Source organism: Tenrec ecaudatus, chromosome 2 (genome assembly GCF_050624435.1).
Source record: "Tenrec ecaudatus isolate mTenEca1 chromosome 2, mTenEca1.hap1, whole genome shotgun sequence".
Classification (NCBI taxonomy): Eukaryota; Metazoa; Chordata; class Mammalia; order Afrosoricida; family Tenrecidae; genus Tenrec; species Tenrec ecaudatus.
Window position 1 is genome coordinate 121,932,027 of NC_134531.1, and position 17,366 is coordinate 121,949,392.

The 17,366-nt window shown below is 38.5% G+C and overlaps 1 protein-coding gene across 1 annotated transcript in view; it reads right to left on the minus strand.

The window, feature by feature from the left end:
• DTWD2 (DTW motif tRNA-uridine aminocarboxypropyltransferase 2) overlaps positions 1-17,366 on the minus strand; it is a 192,238-nt gene that overhangs the window by 79,487 nt on the left and 95,385 nt on the right. The window contains exon 4 of the mRNA XM_075543088.1: positions 6,836-7,028. Within this exon, the coding sequence (XP_075399203.1) occupies positions 6,836-7,028 (193 nt within the window). The remainder of the gene's footprint in view (positions 1-6,835; positions 7,029-17,366) is intronic.

Here is a 17,366-nt window from a genome sequence, read left to right on the forward strand (position 1 = left end):
GGGTTTGGTATAGCACTGATGAAACATAAAACGTTCCTCTACTTCTTTAATGCTTCCTCCCCACACTATCATGATCCCAGTTCTACCTTACAAATCTGACTAGACCAGAGAATATACACTGGTACAGATAAGAACTGGAAACAAGGGAATCTGGGACAGATAAAACCCTCAGGACCAATAATGACAGTAGTTATACCAGGAGGATAAGAGTAAAGTGAAGGAGAAAGGGGGAATTGATCACAATGTTCTACATATAACTCCCTCCCTGGGGGACAGACAACATAAAAGTAAGTGAAGGGAGACAATATACAATGTAAGACATGAAAAAACAATAATAATTTCTAAATTATTAAGGGCTCATGAGGGAGGGAGGGGGGAAATGAAGAGCTGATACCAAGGACTCCAGTAGAAAGAAAAGTTTTTGAAAATGATAATGGCAACAAATGTACAAATGTGCTTGGCACAATGGATGAATGGATGGATTGTTTTAAGAGTTCTAAGAGCCCTCAATAAAATGATTTTTTTTTAAAAAAGCTTAGACCAAAACTATCCCCTGAAGTCTTCTTCAAACCAAGCAATGTTGTTGCTGTTAGGTGCTGTTAAGTTAGTTCAGAGTCATAGCAACCCTATGTACAACAGAACAAAATACTGTCCTCTGCTAGTCTCACAATTGTTATGTTAGAGCTCATCATTACAGCCTCTGTGTCAACCCTGCCAGTTAAGGGTCTTTCTGTTTCGTAATGCTCCTCTACTTTTGCAAGCATGATGTATTTTTCCACAGACTGATCTCTTCTATGACACCCTCAAAGCACCTATCCTTGCTTCTAAGCAGCATTCTATCTGCACTTCTTCCAGGGATGACTTGTTTGTTCTTTGGGCAGTTCAAGGTACTCTCACTATTGTTCTCCAGTACTGTAATTCAAATGTCTCAATTCTTCAGTCTTCCTTATTCAATGTCCACCTTTCATATATAAAAGAGTCATGGCTTGAGTCAGGTATACCTCAGCCCTCAAATTAATTTCTTTGCTGTTCAACACTTTAAAGAGGTCTTATGCAACAGATTTACCTACTGCAATGCTTTGGGTGATCTCAACTGCTGCTTCCATGAGCACTGATTATAGATCCAAGCAAGATAAAATCCTTGACAACATCAACCTTCTCTTTATTTATCATATTACCTACTGGTCCAGTTGTGAGGATTTTGGTTTTCTTTACATTGAGTTGCAATCCACATTGAAGGTTGTGATCCTTGTTCTTCAACAGCAAGTGCGTCAAGGCCTCCTCATTTTCAGGAAGTAAGGTTGTGTCATCTGCCTATCACAAGTTATTAATTAGACTTCTTCTGATCCTGATTGTCATGTTCTTTGTCACATAGTCCAACTTCTATGATTATTTACTCAGCATGCAGATTGAATAAGTATGGTAAGAGGATATAACTCTGTCACATACCATTCCTGATTTTAAACTATACAGTATTCCCATGTTTTGATTCCACAACTGTCTCTTGATCCACATACCAGTTTCATATGAACACAGTGAAGTATTTTGGAATTCCCATCCTTCTCAAAGTTACCCATAGTTGGTTATTATATGTAGAGTCCAATGCTTTTGCACATGTAGCAAATATCTTTCTGACATTCTCTGATTTGAACCAAGATCCATCTGATATCAGCAATGATATCCCTTGTTCTACATCCTAAATTTCTGGCATCTCCCTGTTAATGTTCTCTTGCAACTTTCTCTGAATGATCTTCAGCAAAAGTTTACTTGCATGTAATATTAATGGTATTGTTAGATAATTTGCACATTCTGTTGGGTCATCTTTCTTTAAAAAGGGAACAAATATGGATCTCTTACAGTTGGTTGGTCAAATTTCTTGGCATAAGTAGTAAGTTCTTCCAGTGCCTCATTGACTTATTGAAATATTTCAACTGATATTCCATCAATTCCTGGACCCTTGTTTTTTGTTAAAGGAACCCTGGGGGACTAATGACTAGGTGCTGAGCTGTTAACTACAAAGTAAGAAATTCAAAACCACCAGCAACTCTTCTGGAGAAGATAGGGCTTTCTACTACAGTAAAAAATTAGCGTTGGAAACTCACAAGGGTATTTCTGCCCTGTCCTATATGGTCGCTATGAGCCTACATCACCTCAATAGCACTGAGTTTGGATTTTTTTTGTCTGTTTTGTTGATTAGTTGGTTGTTGGTTGCCAGTGTAGACTGGATTTCTTCATTCAGAATCATTGGTTCTTGATCTTATGCTACCTGTTGAAATGGCTGAGTGAACAAAAGTTCTTTTCAGTACAGTGATTGTGCATATTGCTTCAATCTTCTTTTGATGTTTCTTGCAGTATTCAATGTTTCCTATAGAATCTTTCAATATTGTAGCTCATGTGAATTTTTTCTTCAGTTCTTTCAGATTAATATCTTGTTCCTTTTTGGTTTTCCAATTTCAATTCTGAGTTTCTGTATATTTCATTGTAATGTTTTTCTTGTCTTCTCAAGCTTCCCTTTAAAATTTTCTGTTCAGCTCTTTTACTTCATCATTTTTTCTAGTAAACAAATCAATAGTTCAGCTCAAACAGTAAATAATTTCTGTCTTAAGCATTGTGCTCTCTATATGGGATTCAAAGTTACAAAAGCAACTAAAACAATTTATAGGAAGTTTAAGTGGCAGTCAGTTTACATTAATGGGGGAGGGTCAATTTGAAAAGGGAAGTTAAGAATGACAGTAAAAATATAATGCAATTAATATCACTTAACTACACATTCCGAAATTGGTGTGTTTACTCTGTAAATATTCATCCAAAAATAAATTCTTTTTTAAAAAAAATCATTCAAACTTAAAAAATGTACTATCATAATTAATGATATCAACAAACTGAATGATAAACCAAAAAACAATAATGAATGACAAAATATTGCATAAAATTCAGTCACTGCAAATACAAACTAGGTAATATAATAAGTAAAAGTATTAAGGATAACAGAATTCTTAAAAAATAATCTACATGCTAGACTTCCCTGATTCAGTGTCTGAGAGATCCTTACTGAAAGAAAATGCTTGACTTATAGTTAAGTTTGACAAAAGGAACTGGTAAAGAAACATTCCATAACTTTTTAAAGCCTCCTCATACATACATCTACCATGTGTCCCGGTAGTTTGTCTTTCTGTACTGGTTTGTGCATTGCTGTGATGTTGGAAGCTATATCACTGGTATGACAAATGCCAGCAGCATCACCCAAAATGAACAGGTTTCACTGAAGCTTTCAGACTAAGAATAAACAATAAAGGAATCTACTACACAGTTGGCAGGAATTAGACACTGAAACCTTATGTATAGCTTTGAAACACTGTCAGATACTGAAGGGCTAATGAATGGAAACAGAAGAGAGCTGGAGACAGTGTCAGAAGATGGGCCTCTCAGGAAAGAGGGCACTCGAAATGTGACTGAGGAGGAGCTACTTTCTCAGAGTAGTGACCATGGTGCCAAGACTGGGTAAAGATTGTGGGACCAGAGCCTTTAGGATCACCATTGTCTGAAAGGGCATGACTTAAGATAGGAAGAAACAGCAGAAAAAAAATCTGTCAATGATCAGGACATGTAATGTGTGAAATCTAAATTTAGGAAAATTGGAAGTGGTCAAAAGTGAAATGGAACACATATAGATAAATACCCTAAGCATTAGTGAGCTGAAATGGAAAGGCATTGACCATTTGAAATCAGAAAATCAAATTATTTACAATGCCTGGAATGATACAATCGAGAGAAATGGCATTGCACACATTGTCCAAAAAAAATTTCAAAACCAATCTTGAAGTACAGTGTTGTCTGTGATAGGATTATATCTATCTGCCTTCAAAGGAATCCAAACAATACAAGAATTATGAAAATTTATGCATCAGCCACAAGAGCTAGTGATGAAGAAACTGAAGCAATATACTAATGTTTACAGTAAGAAACCTATCTAATGTGCAATCAAGATACAATGATAATTATTGATGATTGGAATGCAAACTTTGGAAACGAAGGATGAAAAGTAGTTGGAAAATATAGCCTTGGTGAAGAAATGAAGCTGGATATCACATGAAAGAATTCTGCAAGATCAACGACTTGTTCATAGCAAATACCTTTTTTCAACAACACAAATGCCCATGACTTCCCTAATGGAATACACAGAAATCAAAGTGACTACATCTGTGGGAAAACAGAGTGGGGAAGCTCAATATAAGCTGCTAAAACGAGGCCAGGAACTGACTGTGGAACAAACCATCAACTCCTCATATGTAAGCTCAACTCCTCATATGTAAGTTCAGATTAAAGCTGAAGAAAATTAAAACAAGTCCACAAAGGCCAAAACACGACCACAAGTTATCCACGCCTGGATTTCAAAAACATCTCAAGAACAGATTTGTGCATTGAACACTGATGATTGAAGACTTGATGAGCTGTGAGGGGACACCAAGAACATCATTCGTGAAGAAAGCTAAAGGTCATTAAAAAGACAAGGAAGAAGGAAAAGGTCAAAGTGGATGTCAAAAGAGACTGAAACTTGCTCTTAATTGAAAAATAGCTAAAGCAAATGGAAGAAATGATGAAGTCAAAGAGCAGAACAGAAAATTTCAAAGGGCAGCTCAAGATGACATGGTTAAATACTGTGGCACTTACATAATCTGGTGTCAATTTGAGAATTAAGAGCATAGGGTGGAGTCTAGCCTGTCAATTAGGATATAGCCAATCAGGCCTCTATGTGGGCATGACCTTCTCCTGAGGATTCTGGGAACTCCTGTATTTTCCTCCTTAGAGGAGGGAGACACACTCTCTCTTAGTTCATTCTCTGTAAGACATCCTTGTGCAGAAGACAGGTGAAGGGGCTGATGGAGTCGGACCTCCGGAGCCAGAGAAGCCATGTGGACAGCCCTGCCAGCACTGAGATGCTAACAACGCCACTGGATCCACAAGACTTCCCACCCACTGACCTGTGATCTTCCTGCATTCGACATCCTTGCATATGCCTCATGAGTCTGAAGAAGACTTTATAAACTGATATTGGACATCTGGGCCAAATATCGGACTTATGGATTTGATCTGGACTAGGATGGGATGTTTTCTCTCTATTCAACTGCTCTCGTATATAAACTTCTTTCTTATACACATATGAGTGTCTATGGATTTGTTTTTCTAGTCTACCCAGACTAACACAAATACTATAATGAAATGTGAAAAAACCTAGAGTTAGAAAAATTAAAAAGGAAGTACCAATGGTACTGAAGGAAGAAGTTCTAACTGCACTCAAGAACTTAGCCAAAAACAAGGCTCCAGAAATTGATGGAATACACACTAAAACGTTAAATAAGCAAATAAAGAATGGGAAGCACTCACTCATCTATACTAGGAAATTTGGAAGACAGCTACTTGGCCAACAAATTGCTGGAGATCCTTATTTGGACCCATTCCAAAGAAAGGTGACCCAATAGAATGAGCAAATTATAGAAAAATATCATTGATATCACAAGCAAATAATATTTTGTTGAAGATTCTCCAAAAAAAGGTTGCAGTAGTGCATTGACAGGGAACTACCAGAGATTCAGGGTCCATGCAGAAGACAACTTGGAACAAGAATTATCACTGTCCATGTCAAATGTATCTTGAACTACCAAAATAATGATTACTTGTATTTTATTGACTATGCCAAGGCATCCAAACCTGTAGACCAGAACAAACTATGGATAACCTTGAGAAGAATGGGAATTCCAGAGTGCTTCATTGTGCAGGGAACTTGTGCATGAATCAAGAGGAAGTTTCAGGAACAGAATAAGGGAATGTTGCACGGTTTAAATTCAGGAGAGGTGTGCACCAGTGTTGTATCCTCTCAACATACTTATTCAGTTTGTATGCTGAACAAATCATCAGAGAAACTGGATTATACACAGGAGAGTGTGGCATCTGAATTAGAGGAAAGCTTATTAACAACCTGTGATAAACAGATGACACAACCTTGCTTGCTGAAAGTGAGGAGGACTTGTAGATAAAGGACATCAGCCTTCAGTGTGGATTATAACTCAATATAAATAAGACCTAAATCCTCACAATTAGACCAATAGATAGCATCATGATAAATGGTTGATGCCAATGATTTCATCTTGCTTGGATCTAAGATCAATGCTCATAGAAGCAGCAGTCAAGAGATCCAAAAACATATTGCATTAGGCCAATATGCTGCACAAGACTTCTTTAGAGTACTGAAAAACAGGGGTATTACTTTGAGAAGTAAAGTGCACCTGATCCAGGCAATGGTATTTTCTACTGCTTCATATGCTTATGCAAATTGAACATTGATTAAGGAAGACTGTAAAAGAATTGATGCATTTGAATTGTGGTGCTGGAAAAGAATATCGAAAGTACCATGGACAGCTAAAAGGACAAGCCAAATGTCTTAAAAGAAGCATGGTCAGAGTTCTCCTTAAATGCACGGATGGCATTTCATCTTACATACTTTGGACATGTTGTCAGGAGAGACCAGTCTCTGGTGAACTATACCATGCGTGGTGAAGTAGAAGGGCAGCAAAAAGAGGAAGGCCCTCAAGGAGACAGATTGACACAGTGGCTGCAACAATGGGCTCAAGATAGGAATGACTGTGAGGATAGGCCAGGACCATGCAGTGTCTCATTTTGTTATCCCCAGGGTCACTCGATGACAACATATATACATAATACATAGAAAGAGTACCAGGTTAATATGTAAAAATGCTTGTTTATCCACTCAGAAAAAGCATATATAAGATTTAAATAAACAATTATATTTATCATCTGGTAGAATAAAACTGTTTACCTGTTTGGGAAGTCGGAATAAGGAATTCTTGAAGAAAATATCCTTAGCCTGGCTCCATGTACCATCAATGATAATAATTGTGGATGGGTAAATAGGAGAATCTATTATAAATTCTTCCAAATTAGTAGCTTCTGCCCCTGGATATAGTATTAATGTACCAGATTTTCGGCAAACAGCTGTAAGTTCAGGATCCCTAAAAAATAAAAATAATGAAGAACTATAAATCTGTACCAGTAAGCATCTGAAATGTGCCTTGAAGCAATTTTTGTTTACTAAGTCTGTAAGATATCCAAATACCACTGTGATGTGTTTACAGTTTATAAAAGAATATCAAACCCTTTTGCATATACATTTCTAAAAGAGCATTAAATGAATTGGTGATTAAAAAAATAAATAAATAAAAACAAAAGGTATTTACTATCTGTAGAAAAAAGTTTTAAAATATCTTTGAGTTTGATAAAGAACATTACTCTATTCGGTGACTTTCCTAATTAAATATATACTAATTATTTCATAAAATATTAATTTAAAGGCTCAAAATATGTACTTTGCCCTCACTCAATAAGTGCAAATCTCTCATTGTCCCATTGGCTTCTCAATCTTTACTTTTCTCAATTAACAAGCTGAAGAAAGGGAATGGCTTTTTTAATTAACCAGAAATCAATAAAACTGAAAATAACAAATCAATATAGAAAACAAATAAAAAAAGGTTCTTTGAATAAAACAACTGATAAAAATGACAAAATTTCATTCAAGTTAACTAAAAAAAAAAAAAAGAAATAGCACAATTGTGAACATCAAAAATAAGACCAGGGACAGCCCTGACTACATGGAGATTAAAAGGACAAAAAAAATGATCATACAAAACAAGATTTGCTGCCTACAAATTTGTTAGTGTTAGATAGAATTAAGGAACTGTTTAGATAACATAAGTGCCAAAATTCACACACACAGAAACAAATAACATAATTAGTCCTATATGTGTTTAAATTTTTAAATAAATTTAAATTAACAATCTCCCAAAGAAATCACCAAACCAAAAAAGTTTCAAATGTGAATTTTCTCAAATATTTAAGGAATAAATGGTAACCTCTTCGCCACAATCCCATCGGAATAATAAAATCAGGGAGAACATATCCTAACTTATTCTTCTCAGCTAGCATCATTTCAACACCAAAAGTTAAAGATACTATGAGAAAGTAAAACTACAGATTAATATTTCTCAAGAACATAAATAGAAGTATCCTAAGCAGAATATTTGCAGAATGAATCTAACAATGTGTAAAAATAATTAGACACAAAACCCACATGTATTTGTCCTGGATATGCAAGGCTATACCACTATCCAAACTCACTAAATGCAACCTACCATATCAATAAACTTAAAAAAAAGGACCCTATCAATTATTGGAGATTGAGCATCTGACAACTTACAATACCCAAACAGTACTTAAAAAAAACACTCTTAAATTAGGAATAAAAGGTAATTCTCCCACTAAAAAAACACATTTACAAAATACCTCAGCTTACATCATATTTATAAGTGAGAAAGTAGAAATCTTCCCACTAATCCTATTAACAAAGCAAAGCTGTTCTTCTGTGCATCAACATTATATGAACTATTTGATCCCTAAATAAGGCAAGAAAAGGAAATAAATTGCATTAATATACCCCCCAAAAATGAACAGATAATTGTAAATCTAATGAAATATGTATATGATCTGTATGCAGAAAGCTCCAAAACAGATTTTAAAAATAAGAAAGGTCTAAACAAATATTTTCTACTTAGAAATTTTTACAAAAATTTCCCATATTCCCTATAGTCACTTTCATTTACTACCTAGAAATAAAATACATGTTAACAATATGAAAAAATGGGAGGATGTTATATGGAATTACAGTTCTGCAAAGTTCTTATGTCATACAATTAATATAATATTAATTCAAGAAAGACTGTGATAAATTAAGAATTCCAATGGTAATTCATGGACTAACAAAAAGAGAAAGAGAGAAATAATGGATTATTTAAATACTAGATTAATTATAAAAAGAGGAAGTAATGGTGGAACAAACAAAAAGAGAGTTCATGGGAATTGTAAACAGATAACAAGATAGACACTTTCAAAGAAAACATATCAGGGACCCCTGGTGATGTTAGTAGGTTGGGCATTGTGTTGCTAAACAAGGTTAGCAGTTTGAAACCACTGAGAGAAAGCAGAGGTTTCCTACTCTTGTAAAAGTAAACAGATAGATTCTCCAATTAAAAGCCACTTAGTCAGACTAACTTAAAAACCAAGACCCAATAAGATGCTGCTAATAACACTTTCACTGTAGTTGAGGTGCCTTAGCGGCATAGTGGATACATTCTAGGCAACAAACTGCAAAGTCAGTAGTTCAAAACCTCAAGTCACTCCACAGAAGAAAGATGAAGTTTTCTCCTCCCATAAAAAATATATATTCCTGGAAACCCACAGGGGAAATTCTACTCTTTCCTATCAGCTCACTATGAGTTGGAATCAGCTTGATGGCAGTGAGTACTTACTATAGAAGCAAAAATCTGTTGAAATTTTAAAAAAGGACAAACCATACCAAATGGACATGAGGTAGTTTATTGTGCCAACCTGACCGATAAACACATGTGGGGTTAATTGAAGGGCAAAGAGATAAATGGCTTGGTGAGCCTCACCTTTCTAGTTGTAGGGTCTCTTGCTTTCTGATGGTTGGACCAGGGTGCAGCTGCCTTAGCCAGTTCCCTGCTTCAACTGACAAGGCTCACTTCCCCCAAGACATCCCCCGGAGAAGCCACATGGACCTACCCCGATGCAGCCCTGGGTGCTGGAGCAGCTGTGTGGAGATCCCTGCCAGCAGTGAGATGTTTACACATTCACTGACTCAACTTTCCTCCTGCAGTCAACATCACTGCGTCTGTTTTGTGAGATGGAGGAGGACTTTGTGGATTGATGTAGGAAATATGGGTTAATGTTGGACTTGTGGGCTTGAGCAGCACTGGGTTGGGATGTTTTCTTGATGTGCACTTAATCTTTATATAAAGCTCTCTCTTATACATGAGTTTCTGTGGATTTGTTTCTCTAAAGTACCCAGAATAACACAAGATACTACCATCAGATACAGACGTCAATACAAGAAGTATTATCAGAGATCAGGAAATCTCTTAATGAAAAAATGCTACATTCAATTGGATGGTCTAAGATATGGCAGTAATAATAATAATATACTAAGGGTTCATGAGGGGTGGTTAAGGTAAGGAAGGGGCGGAACAAAGGGAAGCTGATTTCAAAGCATTCAAGAAGAAAGAAAGCGTTTTGAAAATTACGATGGCAGCTATTGTACAACTATGCTTGCTCTAATGGAACTATGGATTGTTAGAATATCTGTAAGAGCTCCTTATAAAAGGATTTTAACAAGAAGATACAACAATAATATAAATTGACCTAATACAAATATTTCTAAAAATATGAATTAAAACCAAAAGAATTATATGTAAAAATACACATATCTGTAATTACAGTTGGAAACTTTACCTAATTTTTCAAGGAAATTGATAAAAAGTATTCAGTAGGAGTTACACTATAGAGACTTCCGGGAAGATGGTGACGGAGTGACACATACCAGAGGGACTCTGTAGAATCCAGTCCAGGAAAGTTGCTTAGAGGGAAATTCAACACTGCTGGAACCCAGGAGGGGCATCATAAAGATAAGTAGGCACAGATCCATGGGGTTTTGAGGGGATTTTGGCTTACCTCAGTGGAAGCCAGCTGAGGTTTGACCTTGGCCCCGACAGTCTCTGCCAGAGCTGGGACCATTTGGAGCCAATAGGGGTCTTGGTGTCAACACAACCACAATTTGCCCCCACCTGCCTCAGGGCAAGGACAGGACCCTTGCAGCTCCATAGGCAGGGATCAGGGTTCAGCTACATTGTTGCTTCTGTTTACATCTCTGCTTTATGGTCCCCCACAGCCCTGGAAGGCCGTGCAGGGGGTTTTTCTCAGCACAGCTACCGCTTGCCTCTGCCAGCTCTTGGCGGAGACTAACTGGCAGAGATAGGGGTTCAGCTACATTGTTGCTTTTGTTTACATCTCTGCTCTATGCCCCTCCCCCCCATAGTCTTTTAGGCTCAACTGAGGCTCAGCTGTGGCTTGCCCCCGCTGCCTCAGGGCAGGGACAAAATCCTTGCAGCTCCATGGTAAGGGACTGGGACTCAGCTACATAGTTGCTTTTGTTTCCCTCTCTTCCCTATATTCCTACCCCCCACCACCACCCCACCCACACCCCCATCCCCCCACCCCCACCCCTACCCCGCACAGTCTAAATGGTCTTACTTTTTAATTTTTTCCTCCTCTGTGTCTCTTTCCAGTTCTCTCATACTCCACTGCTGACCTCCGCACCACTCCCCTGAGCCTCAGACATTTAAACCTTCACCACACCCAACTAGGTGAGCTCCACCTTGTATAGCTATCCGGAGGCTTGAGAAAGCCCTTCTTTCCCTCCAAGGGATACTCTGCCCAACTTCTCACCTGAACATTCCTGCCTGTGTACATGGGGGCGTAAGGAAGCTCCGCCAACAATCATCAACATTCAAAGCTGTTGCAGGAACTTCTGCCCATCCTCTGCAATACCAAAGTAAGCAAACAACCAGCTTTCTGGGGCACTCCCCTGATAATGAAACCACAGGAGGATAAAGTGGTAGGTTAATCTCATAGTAAAATTAGCTGTAGGCAGTTCGAAGAAACATTCCTACAAGTCTCCCAGAGAGAGCCAGTGCTCTTCAACTCCCTGGAAAATGGCACCTGGCTCCTCTAACACAATACAATGAAAACAGCCATCAGCCCCAACGACCTCAATGAAAACACAGGAGAAACAAAAGGTAATGGCAGAAGATGTCCCAAACATAACAACATACATAGAAGAAGCAGAGATTGAGCTGCCACAAAAAATTTTCAGAATGTTGCTTGGAGTCATACAGGATATGAGGGAAACAATACAGGAAAAGGATGAAAGGATAGAGGAGATAAAGGCCATACCCCAAAGGGAAATACAGGAACTTAGCGAGGAGATAACAAACACCAGTAGCAGAAACACGGACCTTGAAAATCAAGTGGAGGAATCAGAGAACCGTATCAGTGACTTGGAAGACAGCCAAGCAGACATTAACAAACATGAACAAAAATCTAATAAGATCATCAGAGAAGCTGAAGAAAACCTAAGAGCTATGTCTGATGCTATAAAGCGGAACAACATTAGAATTATTGGCTTACCAGGGGAAGACACAACAAAGAAGTCAGCTGTAAATATAGTGAAAAATTCTTGGAGGAAAACTTCCCCCAGCTTAATGAATGAAAACCAGGCAACCATTCAGAAGGCTGAACAAACACCAACTAGATTGAATCCCAAGAAGTCACCAAGGCACGTACTTGTTAAACTATCCAACTTTGAGGAAAAGAAGAAAAATCATCAGAGCAGCTAGAGAAAAACAAGCAATCACATATAAAGGTTCCCAAATAAGAACATTCTCAAACCTATCAGCAGAAACTATGAGAGAGTAGAGTAACATATTCCAAAAATTGAAGGAAAACAACACAAATCCAAGAATACTCTACCTAGCCAAATTATCGATCAAGATCGATGGAGAAGTAAAAGTCTTCCCAGACACGGAAAAACTCAAAGAATATGTTAGAAGAAACCCAGCCCTACAAAAGATTCTTGCCGACACAGTATGGGCAGAAAATGTTCACCAAGCATAAATAAGAGATCGCCACATAGAACAACCTCACTCAGAGGGCAACAAAGAGAAAAAAGACCCCAAGACAGTACTGGTGTAAGGATGGGAAAAAGTCAAGAATGATACACACACACACATGCGCAACACACTAATAAAAAAGAAAGTAGGAGACGTGATTCTCACCACCACCCCATCTTTGATGTTGGAGACCTGGTCTCCTCTGTCCTTCATGGTCACCTATGTTGGTGTGCTGCTTCCGTGTGGGCTCGGTTGCTTCTGGGCTAGATGGCCGCTTGTTTGCTTTCAAGCCTTTAAGTTACCCAGACGCTATATCTCTCAGTAGCCGGGCACCATCCGCCTTCTTCACCACACTTGCTTATGCACACTTTCGTCTTCAGCCATTATGTGAGGAAGGTGATCACACAATGATTGTTTTTGTTCCTTTGTATCTGCTACATGGTCCATTCAACACCTTGTATTCGCTTAGGCCCTGTGCTTCTTCTCTGTGGGCTTTGTTGCTTCTGAGCTAGATGGCCGCTTATTTGCCTTCAAGCCTTTAAGACCCCAGACGCTATATCATTTTTTGATAGCCGGGCACCATCAGCTTTCTTCACCACATTTGCTTACACACACGGCTGTCTTCAGTGATCATGTCGGGAAGATGGGTATCCTGCAATGGCTGCTTAGCAGGGCGAGGTGCTATTGTATTGGGGGATTATGCATGAGGAGGTCCAATGTCCATCTGCTACCCTACTACTGAACCTATAAATATATGCATATAAATCTATTGCCCCCATAAACATAAATATATTTACATATGTACATGTCTGTATTTAGGGTTCTCTGTATGCACTTTGCCTCCTACTCCTTTCCTCTATTTCCTTTCGCTTTCCTCCCAACCCATTACCATGTTTGGCCTTCATTCTGGATTCAGTAGTTCCTCTCAGTTACCTTGCTCTTGGTCACTCCCTTCCAGTCCTCCTCTCCCCTCCCTCCTCTGGTTTAGAACCATTCGCTGTTCCCTTGTTCCTGTGTTGGGCGACACCTCCTCCCTTCCCCTACCTCCCACACTCTCATGTCCCTCCAGGGACATGTGCAAGAGGGGGAGTGCATGATGGGGACCCAATGCCCACCTGTAGAGAGCTGAACACCCCTTCCAGAGGGGTAGTGAGGAGGAGATGGGCCACACAGGGTTCAGTGTAACAACAATGAAACTCAAAACCTTCCTCTAGTTCCTGAACGCTTCCTCCCCTCCCAACCATCATGACCCCAATCCTACCTTGCCTTGCGGACCTGGTTGTACCAGAGGATGTACAGCGGTGCAGTGGGGATCTGGAGGCACAGGGAATCTAGGACAGACGAACCCTTCAACACCAGCGGTGGGAGTGGCGACACCAGGAGGGAAGAGCATGTAGAAAGGGAGAACCGATCTCGGAGATCTATGTGTAACCTCCTCTCTGGGAGATTGTCAAGGGGGAGGTGGGTGAGGGGAGACGCCGGGGAGTGTAAGATAAGATATAATAATTATTTATAAACTATCAAGGGACCAGGGGTGGGATCGGGGAGGGAGGGGGATGGGGGGAAAAAAAGGGAAAACGAGCTGATTCCAGGAACCCAAGTGGAAGGTGAATTATGAGAGTGACGAGTGCAATGAATGTATAAGGGTGCTTTGCTCATGTGATGTATGTACAGATTGTGATAAGAGCCTTATGAGCCCCAATAAAAAGATTAAAAAAAAGAAAGAAAGAAAATGATTAGGGCAAAGCATGTACGGATGTGCTTTATACAATTGATGTATGTATATGCTTATGTATGGATTGTGATAAGAGTTGTATGAGCCCCTAATAAAATAAATAAATAAATAGATAAATAAATAAAGTAGGAAAACTCCCAACACAAAAGGTATAAGATGACATTACAGAGTCCGCAGATGGAGATAATAACCCTGAAATCAATGTCCTGAACTCAGTCATTAAAAGACTGAGACTAGCAGACTGGCTTAAAAAACAAAATCTATCAATATGCTGCCTATAGGAGCTGCATCTTAAGGCTACAGACAGAAATAGGCTGAGAATCAAAGGCTGGAGAAAGCCACACCAAGCAAACACCAATACAAAAAATTAGGGGTTGCAATCCTAATCTCGGATAAAATTGACCTCAAAGTGCAAACCATAAAAAGAAATAAGGAGAGACACTATATAATGCTCAAGGGAATGGTAGACAAAGAACCACTAAGCACAGTAAACATATATTTCCCGATGAGAGACCAGATGAATACGTCAACCAAAAATTCCAAAAGATTAAAAAAAAAATCAGAGCCTCAACATTTATAGTGGATGACTTCAACACACCACTCTCTGAGAAAGAGAGATCACAGGGAAAGAAACTCAACAAGGAGGCTAGAGATCTAAACACCACAATTAGACAATTTGACCTGATAGATATTTACAGAGCTTTTCATCCATATACCAAAAAAAAAAAAAATCACATCCTTTTCAAGTCCACATGGCACATATTCAAAGACAGACCACATGCTTGGGCATAATGTGAATCTACTTAAATTTAAGCACATTGAAATCATACAGACCTCACTCTCTGACCACTATACCATAAGGCTAGAAATAAACAAAAGGAAGACAAAGAAAACAAGAGCAAACAATTGGAGGATGAATCACTCTCTACTGCAAAAGGAGTGCGTACTGGCACAGATCAGAGATGAAATAAGGAAATTTCTAGAAACCAACGAGAATGAGCACATGATATACGAAAACTTATGGGACATAACAAAGGCAGTCATCAGAGGAAGTTTTATACCAATACATGCACATCTGAGAAAGGAAGAGAGACTCTTGATTGATATGCTGGGACAAAAATTACAACTAGAGCAGAGTCAGCAGGACAATCCTACTAATAGCAACAAAAAAGAAATTATAAAACTCAGGGCTGAGATTCAGGACAGGGAAAATAAGAAAACTATGGGAAAAAATTAATGTTGCTAAAAAGTTGGTTGTTTGAAAGGATAAACAGAATTGATAGACTACTGGCAAACCTACCCAAAGAAAGGAGGGAACAAATTTCAATAGCAAGAATAAGGGCTGAAAGGGGGGAAATTACAACAGACCCTAATGAAATCAGAAGGATAGTTACACAGTAGTACGAAGGACTGTACTCCAATGAATTCAACAATTTGGAAGACATGGACAAATTCTTAGAAAAACAATCCCTCCCTAGACCATCCTCGGTGGACGATAATAATCTCAATTGACCATAACAATAGAAGAAATAGACAAGTTTATCAAGGGATTACCAACAAAAATATCCCCTGGATCAGATGGCTTTACTGGAGAATTCTACCTAGCATTTAGGGAAGAACTAACACTAATCCTACACAAACTCTTCCAGAACATAAAAAAAGATGGCAAACTCCCAAATTCCTTCTATGAAGCTAGTATAACTCTGATACCAAAACCGGGCAAGGATCCCACAAGAGTCAAGTACTATAGACTAATATCACTGATGAACATTGATGCAAAAATCCTTAACAAAATACTAGCCAACAGAATACAAAAGTATATAAAACAAATAACTCACCATGACCAAGTGGGATTAATACCAGGGATGCAGGGATGGTTCAATATATGAAAGACCATTAGTATTATTCATCACATTGACATGCAAAACTATAAGAAACACATGATAATATCGATAGATGCAGAAAACACATTCGACATACAACACCAATTCCTCTTTGAGACACTTGAGAAGATAAGAATGGAAGGAAAGTTACTCTACACAATACAAGCTATATATGAAAAAACAACAGCCAACATGGTAGTCAACTGAGAAAAGACTAACACAATCCTCTGAAAAAGGGAACCAGACAATGATGCCCCTTGTCCCCACTCCTATTTAATATCATGCTGGAGGTTTTAGCTAACAGCATAAGGCAAAGAAGAGACATCAAAGGTATACATCTGGAGAATGAAGAAGTGAAACTATCGTTATTTGCAAATGATATGACTTTATATAATGGAAAATCCAAAAAGTTCCACAAGAGGAGTGCTGGAAGCAATACAGGGGTTGGGCAGAGTGGCAAGATACAAGATCAACAAACAGAAGTCCATCGGACTGTTATACACATCGGAGAAGACCACAGAAGAGGTGATAACAAAGGTGGTACCCTTCACAATAGCCAAATGCAAATTGAAATATCTAGGAATATACCTGGATAAAAGAACAAAAGATCTATATGGGGAAAACTACAGAATACTATTACAAGTTGGGAAGACTCAATATAGTGAGGATGTCAGTTCTGCCAAAAGCACTATGTAAGTTTAATGCAATCCCGATACAATTAATCTCATCTTTCTTAAAAGAAATGGAAAAACTGATTACCAACTTCATATGGAGAGGGAAGAGCCAAGGACTAGCAGAGAACTCCTCAAGAAGAAGGACATAGTGGGAGGGCTTGCTTTACCTGACTTTAGCACATACAATACAGCCACAGTGGTCAAAACCGCATGGTATTGTTACAATGACAGTTACTCAGACCAATGGAAAAGAACTAAAAACCCAGAAATAAAATCATCAGCATACAGACAACTGATCTTTGATAAGGGACCCAAAAATATCAAATGGGAAGCAGATCCCCTCGTTAACAAGTGGTGCTGGAAAAAATGAATATTTACCTGCAGAAAAATTAAGCAAAACCTGTATCTCACCCCATGCACAAGAAGAAACTCAAGATGGATCACAGACCTTGAAGTTAACCCCCAAACTATTAGGGCCATC